Below are 25,906 nucleotides of genomic sequence, written 5' to 3'. Positions count from 1 at the left end.
GGAATATATCAGTATACATTAAAGCCATTTCTGACAGATTTCTAATCACATTGCTTAGTCATGCCTACATGTCTTAAGTTTTCCAGAATTTTTTAGCTGAATTTGAACTTTGTTAGTTGTTGCCTTATAATACAGTGTGAACGTTCATCCCATTTCATTTCTTCACTCAACCTCTCAGTAGTCTCATGGCTTCAAATTAACTTTGAAGGAACTCTTAATTTATTTACTAAATTCTTTATTTTTCAATATTGAGGTAAAATATAACCTTTTTTTCCTGTACTAGAAAGAAAAATAGATATATATGAAGTTGTAAAACATACTAGTTTTTATTATGTACATTAGATATATATCTTTTTAAAAAAAAGCAAGAGAGGGGCTGGCCTGGTGGAGTAGTGGTTAGTTTCGTGCCCTCCACTTCTGTGGGCCAGGGTTCACAGGTTCAGATCCTGGGCATGAACTTACACACTGCTCTTCAAGCCGCACTGTGGTGGTGTCCCACTGGTAAAGTGGAGGAAGGTTGGCACAGATGTTGACTCAGCAACAGTCTTCCTCAAAAAGGAAGATTGGCAACAGATGTTAGCTCAGGGCCCAGCTTCCTCACCAAAAAAAAAAAAAAAAAAAGCAAGAGAAATCTATTTCTTTGATGTACTATTTTAAATAAATAGTAGGATATTTTTTTAGATCCTGAAATGTGTATACTTCTTTTGTAATGTCAACCGAATTTAGTAAGCTTTATTGAAAAGAAGAAAACTAAAGCAGCCAAATGTAGAAAAACTGGAAAATATCTTAATGTGATAACAGAGAGGAGTTAGAGGAGGGATGTGATTTCTGCACAGTTATGAAATCACCATTAACTATGCTTCATTCACTCTTTCAGTTCCTTGGACACAACATGAATTTGAGCTGGCTCAGTGGGCCTTCCGGAAATGGAAGTCGCACCAGTTTACTTCATTAAGGGACTTGCTCTGGGGCAATGCCGTTTACCTGAAGGAGGCCAATGCCATCAGTGTGGAATTGAAGAAGAAGGTACAGGGAGGGGGGATCATGGACCATCTGGTGACGAAGCTGAGCCTGATAGGATTCATGGCTCCCATCTTGAACTAACCTTTCTCTTGGGTGAATTCAATTGCTTTTTGCTATGAAACAGGTTTATATATGCCTTTATTTAATACATGTGCCAGGAACATATGCATAGTAGATACTAATTAAATATTTATTAAATGAAATTTTTAAAATAACTTGTTTTATATAGCTTATTTTACAAATGAGAAGACTGTATCCATCCCAGGAGGTAGAGAAGCTTATTAGAAAAATACTTCCTTTGGGTTTCTGAAAACTTCAATTTTATTTTAGTTTTCTACCATTAAGTTTGCACTTGTGTGCTTCCTGCTCTTCTAGGGTCTGAGAGGCAGTTTTGTGTAGTGGACAAGCCCATGCACTCTGCACCCAGACAGCAGGTTCCTAGCCCAGCTCTCCTTGTTGTGTTGACCCTAATAGCCACGTACCTCTATTCTCTCATCTACAAAATGGGCTTGGCTACAGGGTCTCCTGTCCAGGGAGTTTGTGAGGGATCAAAGAGTGAATACTTGTAAAGTGCTGAAATAGTTCCTGGAAATGGTACAAGGCAGTAAATGTTACTGATTGTCTTAATTATTACCAACAAATCACACCAGTTCTTAGATTCATTCTTCTGTGTGTCCCACTATCTAACAGTCTCCTGATTACTATGATTACAGTGGGGGGCAATATCACATAGTAGGTAAGAGCACAGACTGCCTGACTTTGGGAAAATTCACAATCTTCTAGGGCTATATTCTAGTTCTGTAAAATGGGGATAAGCTGTCTTCTTCATTCATAATCTTGGCAACCCGTCTCATTTTGTAATTATTTATTAACTATTCCCCTCTTCGTGTAGACTAAATGATGACAGGGACTATGTCTTTTTTTGTTACTGCTGTATGTAGCATTTAATTAATATTTGTTGCTGAAAATATAGGGTGGTAGTGAGAAAAAAATGCCATAAGGCATGCACAGGACTTCACATATAGTAAACATTTTGAAGAGTACTAGTTGTAATCCTCTGAATTTAAAATGGAACATTGTGACATGTTTCCACCTTCTCTTCTTAGTGAGAGAATAGAGATGCATTCTTGGGTCTACCTTTTGTTCTCTTGAATAAATTTTACAAAAGTCTTCATTCAGTCAACCAAAATATATTTATTGAGATTTTAGTTTATGCAAAAACGCTGTGCCAGGCTAGGAAAGCAAAGTCTGTAAATAGCTTAACTTGAAATTAGAATTATTCTTTATGATTACTGTGTAAGTGGCCATTTTTTTCAGTCAATCACAAGCTGTTTGTTGAGCACATACTATATACTTGACCTCTTTCTCATTGGGTGTGGTTATTTCCCTTCGTTTTTGAAGCTTACTTGCCAAAAACATAAAGGCCATTTGTCAATGGTTTATTCTTTCCTTTTAGGTACAGTTTCAGTTTGTTCTGCTGACTGACACGTTGTACTCCCCTTTGCCTCCTGAATTACTTCCCACTGAGATGGAAAAAACTCACGAAGACAGGCCTTTCCCTCGTACGGTGGTGGCAGTAGAAGTCCAGGATCTGAAGAACGGAGCAACACATTATTGGTCTTTGGAGAAACTCAAGTATGGAAACATTATTCATAAAGCTAATTGTTTTAGTTAGGAAATAATAATGAATTGCTCAAGTGGACGCCCTCAAATGCTCCTTTCTATGATATCACTATTACTCCCTTTTCTGTGCTTCTCTGCTGCTGTTGGCCAGTGAGAGTACTATCCATCCGATTATTTCTAAGTGAGTGAATCCCACTTCACAAACAGCTTTTTGTCATTTGCAGATATAATTTAAGTTTACCTTCCATAGAGCCTCTTACATTTTAAGTGTTCCAGTTTCATAGTATCTCTTTCTTTCCTGGATCTAGTAATTACTTATCTTTTTCTGTTCTGGATCTCCTGATGATCAATAGTAAACAGGAAAGTTATAAGTAGCTTCCTTTGCATTTAGCATGATGGGGTATTGTCTGCTGTTGCAGTATATTTGAGATGTCACACACCATTGAACTACATTTCTCCTACGACTTGGTAGAGGTTAGGTGGCTATTCTTGACTTTTGGTGGCTTGTCTCTAAACTCAGACACTTTGGATACTGGGTGTTTTGGTTTCTGTACTTTTGGCCTTCATTCTTTTTTAATATCATTAAATGGTGGGAGAAGCTTTCTTTTTTTAATCTTGCATGGAAGGTACTTCCAAAGTGAAATTTTAATGCAATCTTGTGATATTAACCCAGTGCACTTTATGTTTACTATATAGGCAGAGGCTGGATTTGATGCGAGAGATGTATGACAGGGCAGGTGAGATGGCCTCCAGTGCCCAAGACGAAAGCGAAACCACTATGACTGGCAGTGATCCATTTTATGATCGGTTCCATTGGTTCAAACTTGTAGGAAGGTATGTAGTGAGTTTATTGATGTCTTCTTTTTAAATAATGATTGGTTTTATTTTAATTGTTTAAAACCTCAGCAGATATTATAGAAAGTTAAAAAGAGTATGAGAAAGCTCCATTTGTAGTCTTAGCCAGTCAGTCGCAGCTGCTGTGTCATTTGGTATATTTCCCTTTGGTTTTATTCAATGTGCATATTTGTTTTAAGTCTCAAACTTTCAACCAAAGTAATTGACAGTCTTCCCCTGCTTTTCATCTCATTCACAAAATGTTTTACAGTTGAACAAGATAGATTTAAAAGAAAAAGAAAACCTATGTCTGTATCCTGCACAGTTTGAAATCATAGTATGGCTTACAACTTAGCAGAATGCAGCCTCTCCATGATCTGATATGTCCTCACTTTTTTTTTTTTAAAGCATTCATTTCTCTTTAGGCTGCCAAGGGTGAATTAATTCTATACCTTAGTTTAGTCCGCTTGAGCCTCTTTTGTGTATATGTTACTTTATCATTTAATGGACACAAATAGTGCCTCTGTGAGTCCATATTGAGTCAAGTTCCTAGAGGCTTAGAGAAAGCAGAGAAATGTAAGTTTTGAGCTTAATGATTTCAGAATTTGAATTGTTTTTCAATTGCAAAAACTTTCTGACAGTTTTAAAGGAACTGGGTAAAAAGGTGGAGCTGAAGTCGTAGTATTTTGTAGAAATGAAGTAAGTCTTTCCACCCTACTCTGACAGTAGTGTTCTTAAAGAGATGAATTGGCCACACACATCTTACTCAAGCAAGGCACATATTTGCTTTGCTGTATACCATTTCATCCATTTTGTTTTCTGCTCCAAGATGACATAAAATAAAGATTTAAAACTCATTATTTCACCTAATGTCGAATGGCTCCTTTGAGGCCCAGCTGCTGATCTTTTGTGTGAAATGGAGACCATCACCGTTTTATAGTGCATTATTTATCCAAGAGATTCTGCTCATGTATTTCCTTTGCTTTTCTTATTCTAAGGATCAGTCCTTGTTCCCTTTCACCTGAACAAGATGATTTATGCTTATTTTTATCTTTTTGGCTTTTCCACTTGCTTTTATTGTGTTGATTCCCCAGTGGGTTCTGTCCTATTGGCACCTATAGCTTCCTGTTTAACCAACTATTCCTCTCTCCTTGGCTGTGTCAATCGGCGTCTTATTTGGTGTCTAGCTCCCCCATTTTCCACGGCTGTGTGAATGAGCGCCTTGCTGACCGCACACCCTCCCCCACTTTTTCCACGGCCGATTCCGACATCACTGAGCTGGCTGACGAACAGCAAGATGAGATGGAGGATTTTGATGATGAGGCATTCGTGGATGACACCGGCTCTGACGCAGGGACGGAGGAGGGATCAGATCTCTTCAGTGACGGGCATGACCCGTTTTACGACCGATCCCCATGGTTCATTTTAGTGGGAAGGTTGGTGAGGTTATTGTGAGAAAGGCAAAAAGGGACCAGCTCTTGCTCTAAAGAGGCTCCTTGTGCAATTTTGGATGATCTTGCTTTAGACAGTTCAATTCCTGACACGCTGATCTGGCTAGAGAGAGCTCTCAGGCAGTGTTCATGAGGTACTCGGTCTACTCGGTACAGCATATGGCAATGTGTGGAGACTCTACATGGAGGACCCGTGGTCTTAAATTGCCCACTAATTTTCTTCTGAAGGAGGAAACTCCAGAGGAGAAAGTAATTAAAGCTAGGAGTCAAATGTTACAGGTCCGAAGAATGTTATTGTGGTCTGCTGTTTCATTTTTGTAGTAATGTGAGTGAGGAAGCATATGGGAATAACAGGACGAGAGCAGAGCAAGTCCAAGGTTAGGCTAAAGGATTTGCGGCACCACCAGGAATCAAGAGGACAAACGTGGAATCAAGAGTAGTGTTAGGTTTATTTTTTGCGTAGTCTATGAGTCCAAAAAAGAATCAGGAACATGAAGTTTTCTCTTTGTCTAAAATGGATGCCTTTCTTTGGCCAGGTTCACAGAGCCTATCTAGAGGTCTTTTCTTTGGCTTCTGCTAAAATTTTACCTTTAGGCTTTATAATGATGAATCTCGTAAAATTATCTGTTACACCATCAACAATAGATATTGTTCAGTGCTCCATGAAACTGCTTTGTGTCAAGTTTAGTTTACCTAAATGAGGCATTGTCTCTGGCTCCATCTGTCAGTGATGCAGAACTCTCATGCACATGCTCCTAATACTGATGTCTTTGTCTACGATCCAGTCTTCATGCTGAAGTAATTTTAATCACAGATTCAACAGTGCAACACTCACTGGATTAACAAAAAAATATGGGCAGATTTTAAGGTATTAAATTTAATTCTATTGGTGCATTAGAACACACATTGTTGAATCCTTTAAAAATAAGGGAGTTATGTCAGTATTAAATGGCTAAGCACCAGTTATCTAAAAGTTAAATTGCAGCAAGTCTCCTGACCCAGTAGAGACATGAGTTCTAAAACTTAACTTATAGTTGGTGTTGGTTACTTGGTGAGAACTAAATAAATAATGTAAACGATGATCACTGTTATGGAATAGGGGAAAAGAAAGCCTTTTTGATAAAAATGAAAGCCTCAGTTATGACTATTGATTGTAGTAGTAGACTTTCTTGGGGTTTTACAAAAATGGCGAAGGGGCATTTATTCAGTTTTTCCATGAATAAACATAAAGGGATTAATACAATCATGAATATTGTTTTCTGCTCGTGTATTGCCAGGAGTAGATCCTGAGAATTTCAGAGAAGCTGATTGATATTAAAATTGAGAAAGGTAGTTTCGTGTACAAATAATGGGATCATAATGGTTTCCTTATTTTATAGCATGTGTGCCCTTCAGTACATTTCCATCCTCTTCTTAGAGAGTTGAAAGTTAGAACCAAGTTTCTATCCATACTGCTTGGTCCGGGTGCCAGTTGCGCAGCTTCTAACGCTGCTCACTGTGTTTTACGCCATTGCACGGTGAGGAGTAGGTAGCTTCATCTTACATGGCATGATGGGAAGAACACTGACCTAATTGTCAGGAGGAGCCTAACTTAGGACAACCAACTTAAGCTGAGGCCTGTTGCTTCATTCTCAAGTGTAAAATGAAGAGTTAGATAGAAAAAAAAGAGCCTTAAAGATCTTTTTGATCGTTCAGATTCTGTCATCCACACTAGCAAAATGAATATGCTGGTTAAGAGTACCACTCAGAAGCATTTGTATTATGAGTCAGCTGTGTGGAAAACTTAAGTCAGAATCCCGCTTAATGTGGGAAGTCACTAACTTAACATATATGTATTATTCTCTCTAGTTTTATTCATTTTAATCATAGCACATTTAAGTGTAGGTATAAAGCAATCAACTTTACTTTGATTTGCAAATAAAATGTTTATGGAGCTATGGCTTAGGAATTGACATTTTTATTTGTTTGGGTTCCCAGGTTCTAAAGCTAACTTTGCTTTGCAAGAAAAAGGTTAGGGGAGGAGGTGAAATCATAGCAATCAATAAAGTGAAGGATAGCGGTTTATTTTCACCCTTAACTACATTTCTTATTTACAAACAAAATTGATAATAATGCAACGTCACCCAGTTATGTAGAGGTCATTGTATGTGTAAGAAGAGTAACTTCTGTCTCATTCTTGTGATTCACAGGATTGAATTTCCCCTATTTGGCACATAATTGCAAAAAAAGTTACTTGTAAAATTTTCCAGGTTCTTGTGAAATTCTGTTTGTAGATTTTGTTTCTTGGCCTTGGCTGCCTCTGGTGAATTTTTATATGAAAATGAAAAGAGCTTGTCCCTTTAGCTGTTCTCTTATGGCATGCTGGGATGTTATGAACCATCCATCATAATTTTGGATGAAATGTAAATATTTAAGCTAGTCTTCTGGGTTAAAAGGGGGCAAAAGATGGTTATTCTGTGACCTGAGTACCTGAACTGACATTGTTGCTGTAACTAGAACCATAATTATGCTGATTTTTCTTATCTTTATGTTGACAAAATTTCTTTCCCTTTTTGATGTAACTTCACAGAACTTTCTGCTAATATATCTGTTACATCTTCCCCTCTCATCCCTGTTCTCCTTCAGTCTGCTAGGTCAAGGTATAAGAACTCTCAAGAATGCAGAGTAAAAATTTCAGTCTAGAAAACTTCAAAGGAGAACTTTTATACAGCATTGATTTGGGGTTAAGGACTCTGTACTGATAATAGGACAAGGAGCTGTCTAGTGATTGTGCTCTTGTGTAGTCACAGTGCCAGTGCCCCTGCTACTGCCATAGAATTGTAGAATTCTCTTTTCTAGAAAGGGAAATCTGCAAGAGTACCTCTTGTTCTTCCACCTTTGGAACAGTCATTGCCATAGGCAGAATATGTCTTTAATATTTGCTCAAATAGGACTTTATTGTAACGTGTGTGTGTTAACATGATATGCTGTGCCTTCAAGTGGTAAACTTTTATAAAATTAAAAACAGGAGTTCCTGGGGCCAGCCTAGTGGTACAGTGGTTAAGTTCACATGTTCCACCTCAGCGGCCTGGGGTTCACTGGTTCAGATCCTGAGTGTGGACCTATGTACTGCTTGTCAAGCCGTGCTGTGGTAGGCATCCCACATATAAAGTAGAGGAAGATGGGCACGGATGTTAGCTCAGGGCCAGTCTTCCTCAGCAAAAAGAGGAGGATTGGTGGCAGATGTTAGCTGAGGGCTAATCTTCCTCAAAAAAAAAAACCCACAAAAAACAGGAGTGCCCTGCTTTTGAATAGCTTTCTTTTTTGCTGAGGAAGATTAGCCCTGAGCTAACATGTGTGCCAATCTTCCTCCACTTTATATATGAGTTGCCACCACAGCATGGCTGACGGGTGGTATAGGTCCACACCCAGGATCCAAACCCACAAACCCAGGCCGCCAAAGCAGAGCACACCAAACCCAACCACTATGCCACAGGGTCAGCCCCATGAATAGCTATTTTTTAAAGATTTTATTTTTCCTTTTTCTCCCCAAAGTGCCTCCAGTACATAGTTGTATGTTTTTAGTTGTGGATCCTTCTAGTTGTGGCATGTGGGATGCCACCCCAACATGGCTTGATGAGTGGTGCTGTGTCCGCGCCTAGGATCCGAACTGGCGAAACCCTGGGCTGCTGAAGCAGAGTGTGCGAAGTTAACCACTCAGCCACAGGGGCTGGCCCCTGAATAGCTATTTTTAAGTATGAAAATAACTATAAAAATTAAGTATAGGGGCTGGCCCCGTGGCCAAGTGGTTAGGTTCGTGCACTCTGCTGCAGGCGGCCCAGTGTTTCGTTGGTTCGAATCCTGGGCGCGGACATGGCACTGCTCATCAAACCCTGCTGAGGCAGCATCCCACATGCCACAACTAGAAGGACCCACAACGAAGAATATACAACTATGTACTGGGGGGCTTTGGGGAGAAAAAGGAAAAAAAAAAAATTAAGTATAGTCAGGACTCTAAACACCTTCTAGGGGGGCTGGCCCAGTTAAGTTTGCTTGTTCTGCTTCAGTGGCCCCAAGTTTGCTGGTTTGGATTCTGGGCACGGACCTAGCACCACTCATCAAGCCATGCTAAGGTGGTGTCCCACGTGCCACACTAGAAAGACTCACAGCTAAAATGTACAACTATATACTGGGGGGCTTTGGGGAGAGGAAGAGAAAATAAAATCTTAAAAATAGAAAAGACATGCTGTGGCAGACATCCCACATATAAAGTAGAGGAAGTAAATAGTTAATATCCAACATGAGGATGGCTTTGAAAATCAACCTAATATAAAGTTGGATGGCTTTGCTTCTGTATCTCTGGTGTAACCCATTTTTCTGAAGAATCTTCCACTTAAAGGACAAATCATTTTCCTGTTCATTTATGTTCATAGATATTTAATCACTTACCAGATATTTACTGAGTAACTAATAGTAATGTCCGGCCCTCTGCAGACAGTGGCAAGCAAACCCAGACATGGTTCCTGCCCTCATAGGCTTACAGTCTGGTGGGTGAGACAGACGAATTAAATAATCACGTAAATAAATGTAAATCATAGCAATGATGGAATCATGTGTGTCACGGAGATCATATAACATTGGGGGGACCTGTCATGAGAGAGTGGTGTTTGGGATAAGACCTGAAGATGTGAAATCAAAGGCATGAGGTGGGTAGTAGAGTTCAGAGAAGACTCCACGCAAGGACCAGAGCATCGTTGATGGCTCTCTAAATGACCCAGGCATTGAAAGTGGGCATGTCTGGCTGGAATGCCAATCAGAAAGGAAGGTGGTCTGTATGTGTGCTGACTTCGGAAGTGAAATTATCCATTTGGTAACTTATACCAAATTCGTAGTCTTTAAAGTCTATCACAGTAGTTGATATTTGAGAGTCTTGTTTGTAATCCTTTCCAGAAGACTTTTCATTTTTAAATTTTTTAAACAAAGCTTTAACCCTGTTTCTTGGCATTGCCCTCCCAGCCTTTGGAGCAGACTGAAAGGGAAGTGGACATCATTTGATCTGATTCAGTGTTCACTTGCAGTTATTTTTGTTATCCTCTTCATTCATATTTCATTTATGCTCTTAAAGTTTTATTAACATTTGTTTTCCTGTGGTGTATTTTGTCTATTCAGAATTTTTTTCATTACTTTGAGTTGAAATCCCAAGAATCCACTCCATCTTCGTTTTCTCTTTGTTTTAAAGTAGACTTCAGAGCAGGAAGAGAAGCAGACAGGCATATGTGTCATGTTTAGTTATGTTTGATTTCTTGATGCAAATGTTTGCTCTTTGTCTTGTCTTGTGTTCAAAGATCAGCATATACCCAGTGGGAAGACAGGAGTAACAGCAGGAACTAGATTTTATTTCCCATCCACTAATTGGGATGAACATGGTTAAGCTTTGTGATCACCAGTTTTTATTGCTTTAAAAAAAATCAATAGCTACAAAATAATGAAAGAAGAAAAAAAAGTACAAATGTGATAGGACTTTGCTAGTTCATTTGAAATAGAAAATTGGGTCTGTAACTTACCTTTAATATATGCATTTCTGAATTAGGTTTTGGACTCTAGGAGCAAAAGCAACCCTTTAGGGATCAGCTATCTTCTTCTCCCTTGGCATTTATACTGATGCCCTTGTAGTCTCCTATAAGCTCGCAACTCAGAGACTTATGGCCACATAGCCTCTCTGCCCATATGTGTCAGTCACCCTGCCTAAAGATAATAGTCATTTCTTAGAGTAAAAATAAAGACCCATAATGCTGTGACTTGAAGTCTATTTTAGAGTTATTAACTGTATTTGAGTCACATTTCCTTACCTTTTTTGTTTCCTGATTTCTGTTTTATCTATTGGGAAAAACAAAAACAGACCTCTTTGTAATTTCCTATGTTAAAAAGTTAAGCTCTTTAGCAGTCTCCCTTTCCCCTACTTTAGCAGTATTCATAGAGCAGTATCTTGAAAGTCTTCTTCCAATTGTGAACTCTTTTACCTATGTTGGTAATTTTTATAGGGAGTAATTTGGTGTCAGTTGGTCTTTGTCAGTTGCTTTACCATGCATTTGCATTTGTTTATATATTGTCTGCTGAAAAGGCAGCTGGGGACAGTCTGAGTACAGAACATAGAGTTGACCTTAAGATAATACCCAGAAGCCAGCTCACAGTTTCATGAATATATTTGCAGTAAATCTGAAAGCCAGCTTCTCTGTCTGTGGGATGCTCAGATGTTTGTCTTCCGGTTTCTGTCTCTAGAGCATTTGTTTACCTGAGCAACCTGCTGTACCCTGTGCCCCTGATTCACAGGGTGGCCATTGTCAGCGAGAAGGGCGAAGTGCGGGGATTTCTTCGCGTGGCTGTACAAGCCATTGCAGGTGGGTGACCCTCTTCTGAAATGAGAGCCATGGATTCTTTGCCTAGGACAAAGCAGGCCAGTTCTGTATGGGCCACACTTCAGTTACATGTACAAACTGTGGTATGTTTGTCTATCTCAGAGAAAGCTTTTATTGCTTCCTTTCTAACTATTGTTCCCAAGTATCATAAATAGATTGTGTTTAGTCTGGGCTACTGCTCTTTTGGAATAATGGGGCAAAAGGATTTCCTTTAACATTAAGAACAACTCTTGGATTAACTTTATAAAAGCCATTTGTATTTTAAATAATGTATCTTAACTGCTTCAGAAGTAACAAAGGATTTTCAGGACTTTTTCTTGCCTAATTTTCTCTCAGAGTGCTTCTGCTAGACATTTCTGTCCTTTGGCTACTATTTTGTAATGCATGGATCAAGATTCTGATACTTAACACTTTTCCATGATCCAGCCTACATTCCGAGGAAAGAATGTGGCTGTTTCCTATAATTTTTCTGTTTTAATTTCTAAACACTATGCTGTGTTTAGTGACCTTTTAGCTTTTCCCCCATGGAAATCTCTGGCATAGCCACCAGTGTTGAGTTTATGGAATTTTCCACAAGTACAATCTAATATTTTCAAATATTTGTTGAGTATTGTTGTATACAATCTTGCTAAGTAAAGGGATCAGTATGTCTAAGTATGACATTTGGGCAAAATCAAGAATAAAACTGATTCTTTACTCACTAGTGTCATTTGAGCTAAGGAGGTTGTAAATTTACCTGATTAGAGTTGGAAGCAGCCCATGTGACTTTACTGCTCCAGTCTCTGTCTTTATTATACAAAAGACTTGTTCTTTAGTGTCTCCTCTTGTATTAAAGTTCTTGAACCCTAAGTCTCTGCTACTTTCCTATTTATTCTGTAATCCAATAGGAGTCATTCCCCCTCTGCCCCATTTGTAGTCTCATTCAATCCTTGCTTATTTTTTTTCCTGCTTAGCGGATGAAGAAGCTCCTGATTATGGCTCTGGAATTCGACAGTCGGGAACAGCTAAAATATCTTTTGATAACGAGTACTTTAATCAGGTGAGAAGGCTTCCAGGAAGAGGATAACCTTATGGAAGGAGAAAGAAATAGACAGGTTTATAAGGAGGATGTTCAACACTGGAGAACAATTCTTCTACCTAGAACTAACAAGTATGGGTAACTACAGGGTTGTTCAGTAGAATTTGGGACATGTCGAACAATCGCAGTGGTAAAGGTGAAGGCCCAACATTTCTATTTTATTGTATTGTCTTTTCTCAGGCAGCTCTTAATCCACATAATTTTCCAGTCTCTATTATTTGTTAGGCAATTAAACATAAATAAGGAAACTGAGGAAAACCATGCTATGTATTAATCTACCCTGCCTTGTTTTCAGAGTGACTTTTCTTCAGTTGCAATGACTCGTTCTGGTCTCTCCTTGGAGGAGCTGAGGATTGTGGAAGGACAGGGTCAGAGTTCTGAAGTCATCACTCCTCCAGAAGAAATCAACCGAATGAATGACTTGGGTGCGTAGACAGTTTACTATGATTGGGGACATTTTCAAAGGGGGAAAATATTGACCATTGTCAAGGGAGATAGTCGCTTTCATCAGCTAGGAGTGGAAAGAATGCCTTATTCTCTCTTCTTTGAAAGGTGGTGTGTGCATTATTTGAACCATATGTGTATTCATTTGACCCTCTTTAGATTTGAAGTCAAGCACTTTGCTGGATGGTAAGATGGTAATGGAAGGGTTTTCTGAAGAGATTGGCAACCACCTGAAACTGGGCAGTGCCTTCACTTTCCGTGTAACAGTGTTGCAGGCCAGTGGAATCCTCCCAGAGTATGCAGATATCTTCTGTCAGTTCAAGTAAGCCACCCCTTTGCTCTGCCTCCTAGCATTTAACCCAGGTGGCGTCCTTTGCGCACTGTAGAGTGCTTTACATTTGTGAGATATTAACACTCTTGAGAGTTAAACGACTGCCAGTCTCTGAAATAAAATGGTTTCTTCACTCAAGATGGAAGTAAGAACTGGAAACCTACAATGGAATGAAACAGGGTTCATTGTGGGGAGGAGCATGGCCGTGCATCCTGGTAGAAGATTCTGTTTGAGACTGTCCCCCTTGGCCAAGAATATAGGATCTAATCCAGATAAGAAGCTATTTATTAGAATAGAAGACTATTAGTCTTTTTAATACTCTTCATGCTGAAATCTCTTATTAGTAAATAAGTCTGAAAGCAGTGAATTATCCAGCTGCCAATTTGCCTATTTAATACTTGGGAAAAGGAAAATTTAAATAGTGTAAAGAACAGTAAAATTCAACATCAACTGAAAAAAAGGTACTATGTAGAGAAGATGTGACAGGTTTCATTTCTCACCCACATGCAAGCTCTTTCTAGCCTGTAAGCCTCTTGAATGCCATACTCTAGATGCTTTCTTCTCAGGACATCCCTAGGAAAACACATTTTTGAGAATCGTAAGTTTTAATACCTCCAAACATCAATATGTCTTTTCAGTACTCAGAAAGGGCCACAGTACAAGAAAAGGAAGTCTGACTCACCCCATTCCTGAAGCCCAGTTTACTACTCCTGCCACCAAAAGGCTGCTTTAGAGTTCTGCCATCCCTCTCCCCTCAGTGTGTGCCTTCGCCTTCTTAGAGGTCCTAATGCAGTTTATAAAGCTTTGCCTTTATATAAATTTTAGCCAAGTCCTGAGTTAAAGTGATTACTGCATAGTAAGCCACTAATATCATTTGCTATAACTCATAATTGTTATTGAAATATTATCCTTCCAATATTGATTTTGCCCATTTAATGTGTTTTCACTAGCAGCATTAAATTTAGGGTGGGATGGAGTTGGCTAGATGAATCAGTTTTTTAAGCTTTCGCTATTATTCTAGTCAGGTAACTGATATGTTTTATGGGAAAGATCTATTTGGTTAACTGACGTCTGAAAGGGCAATAGTGGTGTGTTGACTTTTGCCCTGAAATCTCCCTAAGAGAGCAGTATTTCCTAAGAGAGCCGTATCTCGACCTGGCGTTAGCTCTGGAGGAAAGGGCGTGTTGACTCCTGTTGAAAGAAGACTCAAATTCTTCTTGGGTTTTTATAGACTCTCATCTGGCCTCTGAGAAAGACACAGCTGTAGAGCAATGTGAATGATTTCATGTGTCACCAGTGTGGAACCCCAGGATATTTGTACCTGCTCCAAGCAGACCAGTGGAAGAGTGTAGATCAGAGATCAGCTAATGCCCATGGGGCCTCTGGCAGGTACAGTGTATGGTCCAGAGAGGAAAAAATTGGAAGAAAAAAAAAAAGGAGTAAGAAGTAAGAGAAGGAGAGGGAGAGAGGTAAGGAGAAGAATGAGAAGAAAGAAAATAGTTTTATAAAGGTACATGTAACAGAATGCTACAATGCCAGCAACACGTGACATCGGTGATTTGGAATGCCCAGCAAAAGTACACCACTCTCCTCAGACTCACTGAACTACCTTGGAAGACAAGGAGTTCATACTCCTGGTCCCTCTATTCTCTGTTCATTTTCTTTTTCTCCTTTCTTTCTTGCTGGGTATGGAATGTTATTCTGATGGATATTTTCTATCTGACAGTAAATCTTTGTATTGAGTATTTTTTAATTCTCCACTTTTTATTTCAGACTAATAATAGAAAGAGAGAACAATAAAATCTCACTACTTGTGAGAATGAATAAATATAGCCTACTGATTCAACAAATATTTCAGGAGTTTCTTCTGTATTTTGAGCCCTATAGGAGACACTCACTCTCTTTTGGGGAGATAGGTGTATAAATACATTATTATAAACAGTGAAATGATTGCTATGGAAAAAAAATAGGTCCCTAGTGCTGTGGGAACACAGAACTGTTTGGATGAGTCAGGGAAGACTTCCTGGAAGAGGTGACATTTGAATCTGCTCTTAGCTGGTCTTAGACTCTAGGCAAGTATGCCAAACACAGGCTTTGGTACTGCCTTATAGAAACTTGCATCTGCTAGATCTTTCCTACACAAAATGATTTCATAATTTTTGTTCTCAGTAAAAAACTTCTACAAAGGAACAGTTCACTGAATTCATTTTTCACACTAAGATATTCTTGCGTATACATCCACATAGCTAAGTGATTAGGGTCAGTTAATTTTCACTCATTTTTGAAATAAAATCTAAAATGCTATTTGAATGATGTGGAAAATGTTCTTGACAAGGAAATACAAATAACTTGGCTCACTTAAAGACTCTGCTTAAGTAGGATGCCTCTTTCCATAGGATTCAAGTTGCGCTCTTAAAACATAGATCTTGATGAAATTGTTTAATGTGAAATTCATGTGTCTTATTTTTTTATTAAGCTTTTTGCATCGCCATGACGAAGCATTCTCCACTGAACCCCTCAAAAACAATGGCAGAGGAAGTCCTCTGGGCTTTTATCATGTGCAGAATGTAAGTGACAGGTTCATTTTTTCCAAACATTTTGTAGGTTTGTGTACCTTGAAGCGGCTGGTATGAGGCAGGCGTCATGTGTGCCTTTCTCAGCAGAGGAAGGATGATGATCTGAGCTGCTGTGCTAGGGGGAGCTCTGTGGGGAGAATAGACAATGGAGGGAGTGGCCAGAGTGGTGAGCTAATCCTCAGTGGACAGAGCAGCCAGGCTGCTTCTCAGAATTACAATGGGTCCCGTGAGTAGTGTGGGGGTTGGTTTGCCAATAAAATCTTCCATCAGTTTGCATGTAGCGAGTTGTTTTTAGTGTTTCTTCCTAGAAAAAATATGTTTAACATGAGATTTGTTAAAGTTAATATATTGTCCTTTAAACCATAAGATACATTGCTCTGTTGCAAATAATGTGGAAACTATTAAATACCTTGTGTAGCTAAATTAAGATTTAGAGTCTGTTTTCCTTGCAGCTGATGCTATGACTAATCCGTTAATACCTCCTACAACTCTTTCATATATGGAATAAGAAAACAGACCTTCCATATCCTCTAGGAAGGTTCTCTCAAACTCTGTTCAAAAGTCGTCATCCTCATAACAATAGCTAACATTCATTGAGAACTTAGTTTCTGTCAGTTACTGTTCTAAGTGCTTTTTTGTATCTTAATTCATTTAATCCTCACCTTTATGCCATACACTATCATAATACCTATATTACAGCTGAGATGACTGAGGCACAGAGCAGTTAAAGTCACTCGCCAAGATTGCAAAGCTAGGATGAGGTAGTGGTGGGATTTGAACCCACAGAAATGTAGTTCTAGCATCCAGGATCTTCACTATTACATGAAACGGTGTCTTATTTTCTTCCTAGTCATATCCACTCCTTAAAGTAGAAGAGGAAGGGACAACTCCAAAAATGGAACAAGCAAACACAAAACGCACTATTTTCTTTTTAATGTTTAATTGTATAAATATGAGCATGCGTGTGTATGATAAATATTGATTGGCTTATTGTACTCAAGGACTGTGCCTGACACCACTGGGGAATGCACAAATCAATCACAGATGATTATGCCCCTGAAGTGCTTAGGACTATGATAGGGGAAATAAAATGCGTATTTAAACAACAGTAGTACAAGATATAAAGACATTAGAAAGATATTCTTTAAATGCAGTGGGAGTAGAGAGAAGGGAAAGTTATTTCCATTAATGGAAAGATACTTTACGTTACTTCTTCTGTTTGGGAGATGGATGGTTGGGTGGAGAAAGGAGGTGGGGGAATTTCCTGAAGGATGTAGTATAAATAAGAAAAGAAGGGTCAGACTTGGCATTGTACCTGGCACATAGTCAGCAGTCATTTTTCCATATTGCTGCCGCTATTTGAGCTGGGCCTTGAAGTATAGGAATGACTTAGAGGTATGGAGATATGGAAAGGCCTTCCAGGCAGGGCTGCAGCCTGGGCCAATCCTCGGGCACAACAGGGGACAGAGCAGGCGAAAGGAGCAGCAGGTGAGGTTGACTGAGCTGAAAAGATAAGTGTGAGAAGGGCAGCAGGCCGGCCAGAGGTCAGCTGGGGCAGATGCTTGAGGGTCCTGAATGCCAAAACTTAGTAAAGTTGCTTTAGATGAAAATCAGAGAGGAGCGCCTATCCTTTGGTGTGGCAGGTCTGCATAGTAAAATACCCAGAACATACTGGGTGCTCAAAAGTGCTAAAGTTCTGTTTGCAGCAAAAATATGAGTTTTCTTATAATAGATCTTTCTCTAATCTAGCTTGGCTTTATTCCTTATTAGATTGCAGTGGAGGTCACTGAATCATTTGTGGAATACATCAAAACTAAGCCAATAGTATTTGAAGTCTTTGGGCATTATCAGCAGCACCCACTTCACCTGCAAGGACAGGAGCTTAACAGGTTTGGACCAAATAAGCAACAGTTTTTGTTGTTGATGATGTTGTTATTGTCACTTGCTGGAAAGGAAGAAATCTTTTGAGGGATTAAGATAACTAAATAATAGTTTTATATATTACCCTGTGTTTTCTCTTTAGAATCTTCACCACCTTTTTTCTAAGCCATCTAATTACTAATTGTAGGTAGAGAAGATTGAATTTTGCCCTGGTGACCCTGAGTACCATCTTTCTGTGAGAAGAGTCTTTGAATAGGATAGGAATGTGAGATGATAGGGATATAATATGAAAATCATGTATAATGCTCCTAACCACCCAGAACTTTATGAATCATAAGCTCTAAATGGAGACATCAAGATTGGTGAGCAGAGCAATGACGGAGACTTTTGGATGATGGCAGAGTGTCAGTGTTAATTTTTTTATTAGCTATGACTTACAAGGGGACTTTTATTAAAATATGTTAGCCCCAGTTTTACTATGTGAGGTTATGTCTGTTATCTGATACTATGCCACAGTTGAAAGTGCAAACGATCTGTTTCTAAAGGGGATTTAAACATGCCATTAGTGTCAACATGAGGCTCTTTAGTCTTGAAGAACTTTGTCTCCCTTCCTTTGCAGTCCACCTCAGCCATCTCGACGATTCTTCCCTCCGCCCATGCCACTCTCCAAGCCAGGTGAGCTCTAGCTTTGTCTTTTGCATGATGTTCTGTGTGTGACTACATCTCTTATTCTGAATGACTTTTCAGATAAAAATCATATTCAAATTCCTGCTACACTTGTGTGTGTCCTTACATACTCCTGTATCTAATAGGAACTAGAATTCTTGGTCCCTGATTTAAAATAAGAAGTAAGAAACAATAGGGCTCTATCCCTGCCAAATCTCTGGTCTTCTTATTGCAGATTTTGATAAGCTCCCTGTTAAATCTCTCTGCTTTGTATGTAACTCCCCGTAACTGTCAGGTGACTGGGCATTTCTGTGCATATTAAATTTATTCTGCACATTCGTTTATCTTGTTTTGATTTCTCTTTGTTTATTTTCATCCTTTTTCCTCATTGCTCACTTGCCACATTCCCACCCCACCCCCTGCTCACTCTCTTTCTCTCCTCCTCATCTCCATCCTGCCATCAGACCATGAGAGAAAGATTGAACTGATTCGATTTCTCGTATCTGGCTATGTGAATGTGCATGTGTTGGACACACTTTCTGAGCACGCCAATGTGCTTGCGTCCTCGGCTGTTGCCACCTTCCAGGATGGGGCTGACACATTGCCGCCTTTTCTCTTTCTGCCAGTTCCCAGCTGCCAGAGCGAGAGGTTACCTAAACGAGATGGTTAGTAGCTAAATTCACTCTGCCTTAGATGTAGAACCATCCTCAGGGGCTTGTCCTAAAGCCTGGCTTTCTGTGTATGAAGCACTGACATTTCTGTTTGCTCCTTGAGCTGAATGTAGAGCTAAGCACAATGTCAAGACCATGTCACATTTCCTTCAGAGAGATTTTAGGACGCACCTTGGCTGCTTGTGCCTTTTCCACATCACCCTAGGGCTGAGGGGCTCCTTATTTTGTTTGTTTAGATTCTTCGCAACAGTATTTTTAATTGTAAAGATTTTTACTAGTAGATTTTATTTTTTGCATGCTTCTGGTTTTGTTTTCTGACCCTCAGATGACTACCAGAATCAGTAGCCCTATTTTTTTTTCTTGTTCAGCATGGCTAACTCTTGTGGAATTCAGCTGGAGTGAATAATGCTGATAGGCTCCACATTGGAATGGTGCTGTATGACTCATAAAGGCCTTTAGATACATGTGTCAGTGGATCCTCACAATACCTTTTTGAGGGGCCAGCCCAGTGGCCAAGTGGTTAAGTCTGTGCACTCCGCTTTGGCGGCCCATGATTTTGCCGGTTTTGATCCTGGGCACGAACCTAGCACTGCTTATCAAGCCACGCTGAGGCGGTGTCCCACATAGCAAAACTAGAAGGACCTACAACTAGAATATACAACTATGTATTGGGGGGCTTTGGGGAGAAGAAGAAGAAAAAGAAAAAGACTGGCCACAGATGCTAGCTTAAGGCCAATCTTTAAAAAAATACCTTTTTGAGATAGCAGGCTAAATATCATGATCTTCATTTTATAGATGAGGAAGCAGACACCCGGAAGTTAAGTAACTCAGTCAGAGCCACATAGCTAGTTAGTGGTTGAGCAATAATTAGATCCCAAGCCATTGGACTGTCACTCTAGTGCTCCCAGATTCTGGGCAGAGGACCGTCTTTGTATTGCCAGATTTTAGAATTTCTCTGTAGTGTTTCAAAGTGCCCACCATGTAGAATCTGAAATTCTTGGAAATACTGGGTTTTTGGCTAATTTATTTCATCAATACAGTTAAGAATATGGAATTTAAATCTGAAGAAAATGTGTAACATAAGAACATTTACAGAATCCTGTATTTATATATTTGACTCGTGGTTCCTAAACTTGTCTGCACATTGGAATCACCTGGGGCGTTTCAAACCTCTCAGAGGACTGGGTCCCACCTCCTTAGAGATTGAGATTGAATTGGCCTGGGGTGTGGGCTGGGCTTTGCCGCCTTCAAGATTCCCCAGGTGACTCTCACCTACAGGGAGGTTTGGGAACTGCTGAGTTGGAGGATGAGTCTCCACTCCCCCACACCAGCTTTGATGAGGGCCTGTGATGTGTGAGGCTCTACCCACATGGGTCTCTCCCACATGGTTACGATGCTCTGCATGCCACCAAATGTGAGACTCTAAGGGAGGTTTTTTGAGCACATTTACTCTGCATGAAACCTGTTTTCTCATTGTTGGATACAGTTGGTTGAGAGGGAGAAAGATACTGACTCTCCATTTTCCTTGTTCTCTGAATTTAGAGGTACCAAGGTAGTTGATGGTGAGGGTTCTCTGGGTCTTCTGCATTGAAATTTATCCCCTGACTCTTGCTACCTTTTCCAAGTGTGTTGTTGAAGACTGATGTTAGAACTTATACTTTTACTTAGTAGATTTAGACCAGCTTTTGACATTTTCTCAAAACTTTTAAAAGTTCCAGCCACCAAGTTAAACACCATGAGCAAAACCAGCCTTGGCCAGAGCATGAGCAAGTATGATCTTCTGGTTTGGTTTGAGATCAGTGAACTGGAGCCTACAGGAGAGTAAGTCCAACTTTCTAAATTTTGAAATAAGGCTAAGTCTTTCAAAAATAGAAAATGTAATTTTGAGTCTCTCTTCTTATATTCAGGTTCATGAATCATTGTCACTGTCAGATTCCTGTTTTGAATTGAATTTTAGTGGTCTTGGTATTACTCTTTGAATCAGGTGTTTATCAGCAAGCTGACTATTCAGTATATTTTTTATTATTCAGTAATTGTTTACTATTCAGTAATAATTTCCCTTTGTGTTAGCAACAGCAAGATCATGGAGAATGGCACTTTGTTATGAGAGAAGAAACCCTACATAGTATGTTTGATCAGCAGCAAAGTAAAGGGAATCAGAAGCATATTGCACATCATACAGTCAAGACTTATCTTAGTAATCTTAGTGAGGGCATTGGGGGCAGAATGTTTACCTAGACCAGGGTGTCTCAACCTTGGCGCTATTTTGGGCCAGATAATTTTCTGTTGTGGGGAGCCATCCTGTGCATTGTAGGATATTTAGCAGCATCCCTGGCCTCGACCCACAAGATGCCAGTAGCACCTCCCCTCCAGTATGACAACCAAAAATGTCTTCAGACATTACCAAATGTCCCCTAGGGGGCAAAATCACCCCTAGTTGAGGACTATTGTTCTAGATCAAAATGATCAACATCAGCTTGCTTTCTCTGTATGAGCTGTGTTAAGTAAGTGGTGAGTATAATTATGGTTTATAGTTGTCTCTAAAACGCTTTTGAAAAAATACAAATAAAAGAGATCCCACTCCTGAAACAGGCAAGAGGCTGTATCAGTTAATGTAAAGGGTAGCGGATAAATGTTACCCTAATGATCCTCTATTTATAAGTGCTGAGTACCACCATCATGATCATCTCCATGAAACGTGCATTGAATTCCTGTTACGTGTGAGGAATGGCTCTACCAATCCTATATGTAGTTTTCTGTAGTGACATTGTTTTAAAAAATTTGACTTTCCCAAGACAGATGTATAATGTGCTTATAACTTGCATTATGAGGGAAAGGTAGTTACAGTAATAGTTTCTACTGAGTTTATCACTTTCTGATTCTTAAAAAACTATCTAGAATCTGAAATTCTCTCTTTCTTATCTTCCGACACTTGCTGTTGCAGTTATACATTATTTATGGAATATCTGTTACGTAGGGGCTGGGATGGAGCCACAGGATGTTACTGTCCTTTGAGCATTTGTCTCTAGTAGGAATGATGAGACACAGATATGCGAAAAGATTTAAGTGCAAATGGCTGTATGATTAAATGCCCAAATGGTAAGAAAGGCATGGGATTGGAGTTTAGAAAAACAAAGACCACTGGGGACTGTAGCAGCTAGGGAAGACCTTGCAGATGAAGTAGCACTTAGTTAGCGTAAGCATTCTGTCTTTCTTCTTTCTCTTGTGTTTCTGTTTTTATAGGTATATCCCAGCTGTGGTTGACCATACAGCAGGCCTGCCCTGCCAGGGGACATTTTTGCTTCACCAGGTACTAATGAGGGAGCAAAAGAGAGCCTATGAGGGAACACCAAAACAAGTTCAGAATAAGAAGCATAATAACTTTGTTTTTCTGCTTTTCGTCTCCATTTAAGGTAGATTCAGGGGTGGGGGGACATTGTCTTATCCTGTTTTTTCTTTTTTTGTATGTTTGTTTTTTAGTGTTTCTTTCTCAGACCTTGGCTTATATATATTCTTGCTTTTATATATAAATACATTTTAGAGGAGCTGTTTTGAAAAAGAGTTTGTTTCATTCAATTACTACATAGTTTGTACAGCTCCCATGTCATTTTATACAATTTTCATTTTGTTGTGTATAATTTTCATGTTTGCAAACTGTGCTTTCACAGCCAAAAGTTTTTAAAGGGGATAGAGGGTGAAAGTTTCAATGGACTAAAGATCTGGCCATGAAATATAGGTTCCCCCTTTGGTAAATCAAAAGTAGATTCAGTCAGTGCTGAAAAATGCTTATGACCCAGCTGGGCATAGGAGCTGGGGCTCTCATACTCTAGGACATACAATCTAGACATCTGTTCCTAAAGCCGTTTCAGAACCTGGCTCTTCTTCACTCCCTGTCCTATGTCCCTTTGTTTAGAGTAACAGTGTGGACAGCATTTCCCTCCTTTCCCTACCTCTCATTCCTGCACGCCCCACACCATACAATCCAGAAAGCAGCAAACAAGAGGAAATAATAGATTGCCACAGCTAAATTGCAGCCCTGCTCTGCTACCTAGGGCATCCAGCGACGGATCACAGTGACCATCATCCATGAGAAGGGGAGTGAGCTCCACTGGAAAGATGTTCGCGAGCTGGTGGTAGGTGAGTACGTTCCATCGGCTGTGGACAGAGCCAGGCTTTTTAGAGATATCATTAGTCCCTGTATGGAGCACAGGGAATGTGCAGAAGACTGGACTGGAGAACACGGACTATGGAGAATATAGAGGCCTTGAGTTTGAAACTGCTCTTGTCTCTCAGCTCCCATCATTAAGGATATGTTATTCAACTGACCATTATTTTCCTCAGTTACCCTGGGAATGGTTCTGTACTAGAGGCTGTGAGAGGACATAGAGAAGTATTGTGTGCTTGCAGTTTAGTTGAGGAGACAACGTGTATATGTTTAAAGCAGTTTGATGAGTGCCAAAATGAGGACAAGTGAAAAAGACTGGTGCTAAGAGAGTTAACAACGAAAAGGATCCAGGAGGACTGGATTAGCTTTATGGGAGAGGATCTGAATAGATTCAAGAGAAATTAGATGATTTTTGTTTGCTTTGTTTTGTTTTCCACACACAGCAACATTTTGAGTAAGAGTCGGGAAAGATGTCTAACATGCAAATTGCTAGAACCCCTGGCCAGAGTGGAGAAATTAAACTATGGAGTAGTGAGAGGGAAACATTGACTATACATTGTAAGCTTTAGAATGGTAGTCTAAAGCAGGGGGTTGGAGCCTTTTTTTTTTGAGGAAGATTAGCTCTGAGCTAACTACTGCCAGTCCTCCTCTTTTTGTTGAGGAAGACTGGCCCTGAGCTAACATCCATGCCCATCTTCCCCTACTTTATATGTGGGACGCCTACCACAGCATGGCTTTTTGCCAAGCAGTGCCATGTCCGCACCTGGGATCCGAACCGGTGAACCCCAGGCCACCAAGAAGCGGAACATGCGCACTTAACTGCTGCGCCACTGGGCCGGCCCCAAGGGTCGGAGCCTTTTATTGCCATGAATCCCTTTGTCAGTGGTGAAGCCTCAGGATTATATTTTTAAATGTAGAAAATAAAGTATTTAGGATTACAAAGGGAACTAATAATACTGAAATTGTTAAAATACTAAACCAATTTGTAATATAAGCTCTTTATTGATGCATTAAATAAGTAGAGGGTCTAATTTTTATCATTTCAAAGTGGTGATGAATGTCAAGATATTTTACATTAGTGTAATATGAAAACGTCTGTGATTTCTACTGAGGACAGAGTCACAGGTGCTGCTGATTCTCCTGTGGTTTGTCCCTCCCCTTCATAATTGGAGGAAATGCCAAATTTCAGTTAGAGGTTTGTGAAAAGAAGGTTGTAATTTTTATTCCCCATTCAAGCTTACAGACCTCCTGAATTCTATACATAGACCCCTTGAGTATCTGTAGACCAGATTAGCAACCTCCAGAAGGGAGATTACACTCACTCCTGTCTGGGGCAGTGGTTTTCAAGCTTTTTAAAAATGAATTTTTATATGGAACACTGTTACACAAAACGCAAGAGATGCTTTCCAACAAGAAAGAATTGGGTAGGGTGCAGAGGCAGTGGTTACTAAGGCTTCTCTGAAGAACCCTATGACTTGCTAATCTTTTTTTTAACAAACACTTATATAGGGCTTATTGTGTGACAAGTGCTTTTCTGAGTGCTCTAAAAACATTAGTTTATTTTTAATATAACATAATATAACAAACATATAACATGATTGTAACAATCTTATAGGGGAAGAATTGTTATTCCTACTTCACAGATGAGTAAACTGAGGCTTAGAGAGGTTGAACAGTATAGTATGCCCAAGCTTCACAGCTAGTAAGTGTTGAAGTTGAGATTTGAATCCAGGCAGCCCAGCTCTAAAGACTGTACTCTTAACTTCTATGCAATGCCACATCTCCTAGTGTTAATTTGAAAACAGAGGTGTAGGATTTTGAGCAAGAAAGTGGTACAGTGAAGGCAATGGCTTAAGAAGTTTGTATAAGGTGAGTGTAGGATGGATTGGAAAGGGGGAGATGTGAGCAGCCAGTAGACAAGTTAAATGGCTATTGTAGGGCCAGCCCCCATGGTCTAGTGGTTAAAGTTCGGCACACTCCACTTTCGTGACCCAGGTTTGGTAACCAGGTGCAGAACCACACTGCTTGTCTGTCAGTGGCCATGCTGAGCGGTGGCTCACATTAAAAAAAAAAAAAGGAAGATTGACAACAGATATTAGTTCAGAGCGAATCTTGCTTAGGAAAAAAAAAAGGCTATTGTAGTGTCCCAGATCAGAGGGTGGTGACCTTTGTGATCAGGGCAGTGATACTGGAATAAAAGTTGACATGAATATGAGAACGTTTTTGAACAAAGAATCAATAAGGTTTCACAGTTGACTAAATGTGGGAAGTAAAGGGAAGACAATGTGGAGAGGAATGGAAAACTGACCATCCTACTGTTAATCAAATGATGCTTACAGCACCTGAAGTTACGCACAGATTGAAAAGTCTCTTTTTGGCATAATGAGTTTGTTTTGTTTTTAAATGTACTTATGTTGTGGTTTCTTTATTCTCTCCTTTAGGCCGTATTAGGAATAAGGCTGAGGTGGATGAAGCTGCAGTTGATGCCATCCTCTCCCTAAATATCGTCTCTGCCAAGTACCTGAAGTCTTCCCACAGCTCTAGCAGGTGGGCCCTCGGGAGTGTGCTGTCAGCCCTGGGTGTTGATGGCTGCACCGTTAGAGTCTTTGCTCATTAGTGACTCCTGTTCAGATGAAGAAGCTGATTCCCTTCTCACTTCAAAAGTCCTTATTTCCTGCCCTGCCTACCTTGCTCTCCAAAAATAAGTAAATAAATAATTGGAGATATGTGTATGTGATCATTTACCTTAGAGAATGGCAGTGTTCTCT

At 39.7% G+C, this 25,906-nt stretch overlaps 1 protein-coding gene and 1 long non-coding RNA gene across 30 annotated transcripts in view; one reads left to right on the top strand and one right to left on the bottom strand.

Moving 5' to 3' along the window:
* Positions 1–25,906, top strand: part of KIF1B (kinesin family member 1B) — a 134,658-nt gene that overhangs the window by 88,748 nt on the left and 20,004 nt on the right. For 8 of the 29 annotated variants that reach the window (XM_023635821.2, XM_070260940.1, XM_023635817.2 and 5 more), the window contains 16 exons: positions 878–1,026; positions 2,480–2,658; positions 3,343–3,480; positions 4,668–4,916; positions 11,190–11,308; positions 12,280–12,365; positions 12,700–12,829; positions 13,008–13,170; positions 15,656–15,746; positions 17,526–17,644; positions 18,256–18,311; positions 18,929–18,967; positions 20,686–20,794; positions 22,217–22,283; positions 23,026–23,110; positions 25,580–25,685. In XM_023635821.2, coding sequence (XP_023491589.1) covers positions 878–1,026; positions 2,480–2,658; positions 3,343–3,480; positions 4,668–4,916; positions 11,190–11,308; positions 12,280–12,365; positions 12,700–12,829; positions 13,008–13,170; positions 15,656–15,746; positions 17,526–17,644; positions 18,256–18,311; positions 18,929–18,967; positions 20,686–20,794; positions 22,217–22,283; positions 23,026–23,110; positions 25,580–25,685 — 1,885 coding nt within the window. The remainder of the gene's footprint in view (positions 1–877; positions 1,027–2,479; positions 2,659–3,342; positions 3,481–4,667; positions 4,917–11,189; positions 11,309–12,279; positions 12,366–12,699; positions 12,830–13,007; positions 13,171–15,655; positions 15,747–17,525; positions 17,645–18,255; positions 18,312–18,928; positions 18,968–20,685; positions 20,795–22,216; positions 22,284–23,025; positions 23,111–25,579; positions 25,686–25,906) is intronic. The other 21 variants (XM_070260958.1, XM_070260955.1, XM_070260951.1 and 18 more) reach the window with 3 other exon arrangements.
* On the bottom strand, positions 11,565–15,859 carry LOC111772452 (uncharacterized). The gene is made up of 3 exons (XR_011436553.1): positions 15,794–15,859; positions 13,680–13,752; positions 11,565–12,393 (listed from the first exon to the last, which is right to left on the bottom strand). It is a non-coding gene; the product is annotated as an uncharacterized lncRNA (long non-coding RNA).

Source organism: Equus caballus, chromosome 2 (assembly GCF_041296265.1).
Source record: "Equus caballus isolate H_3958 breed thoroughbred chromosome 2, TB-T2T, whole genome shotgun sequence".
Taxonomy (NCBI): Eukaryota; Metazoa; Chordata; class Mammalia; order Perissodactyla; family Equidae; genus Equus; species Equus caballus.
This window is presented reverse-complemented; position numbering and strand designations above follow the sequence as displayed.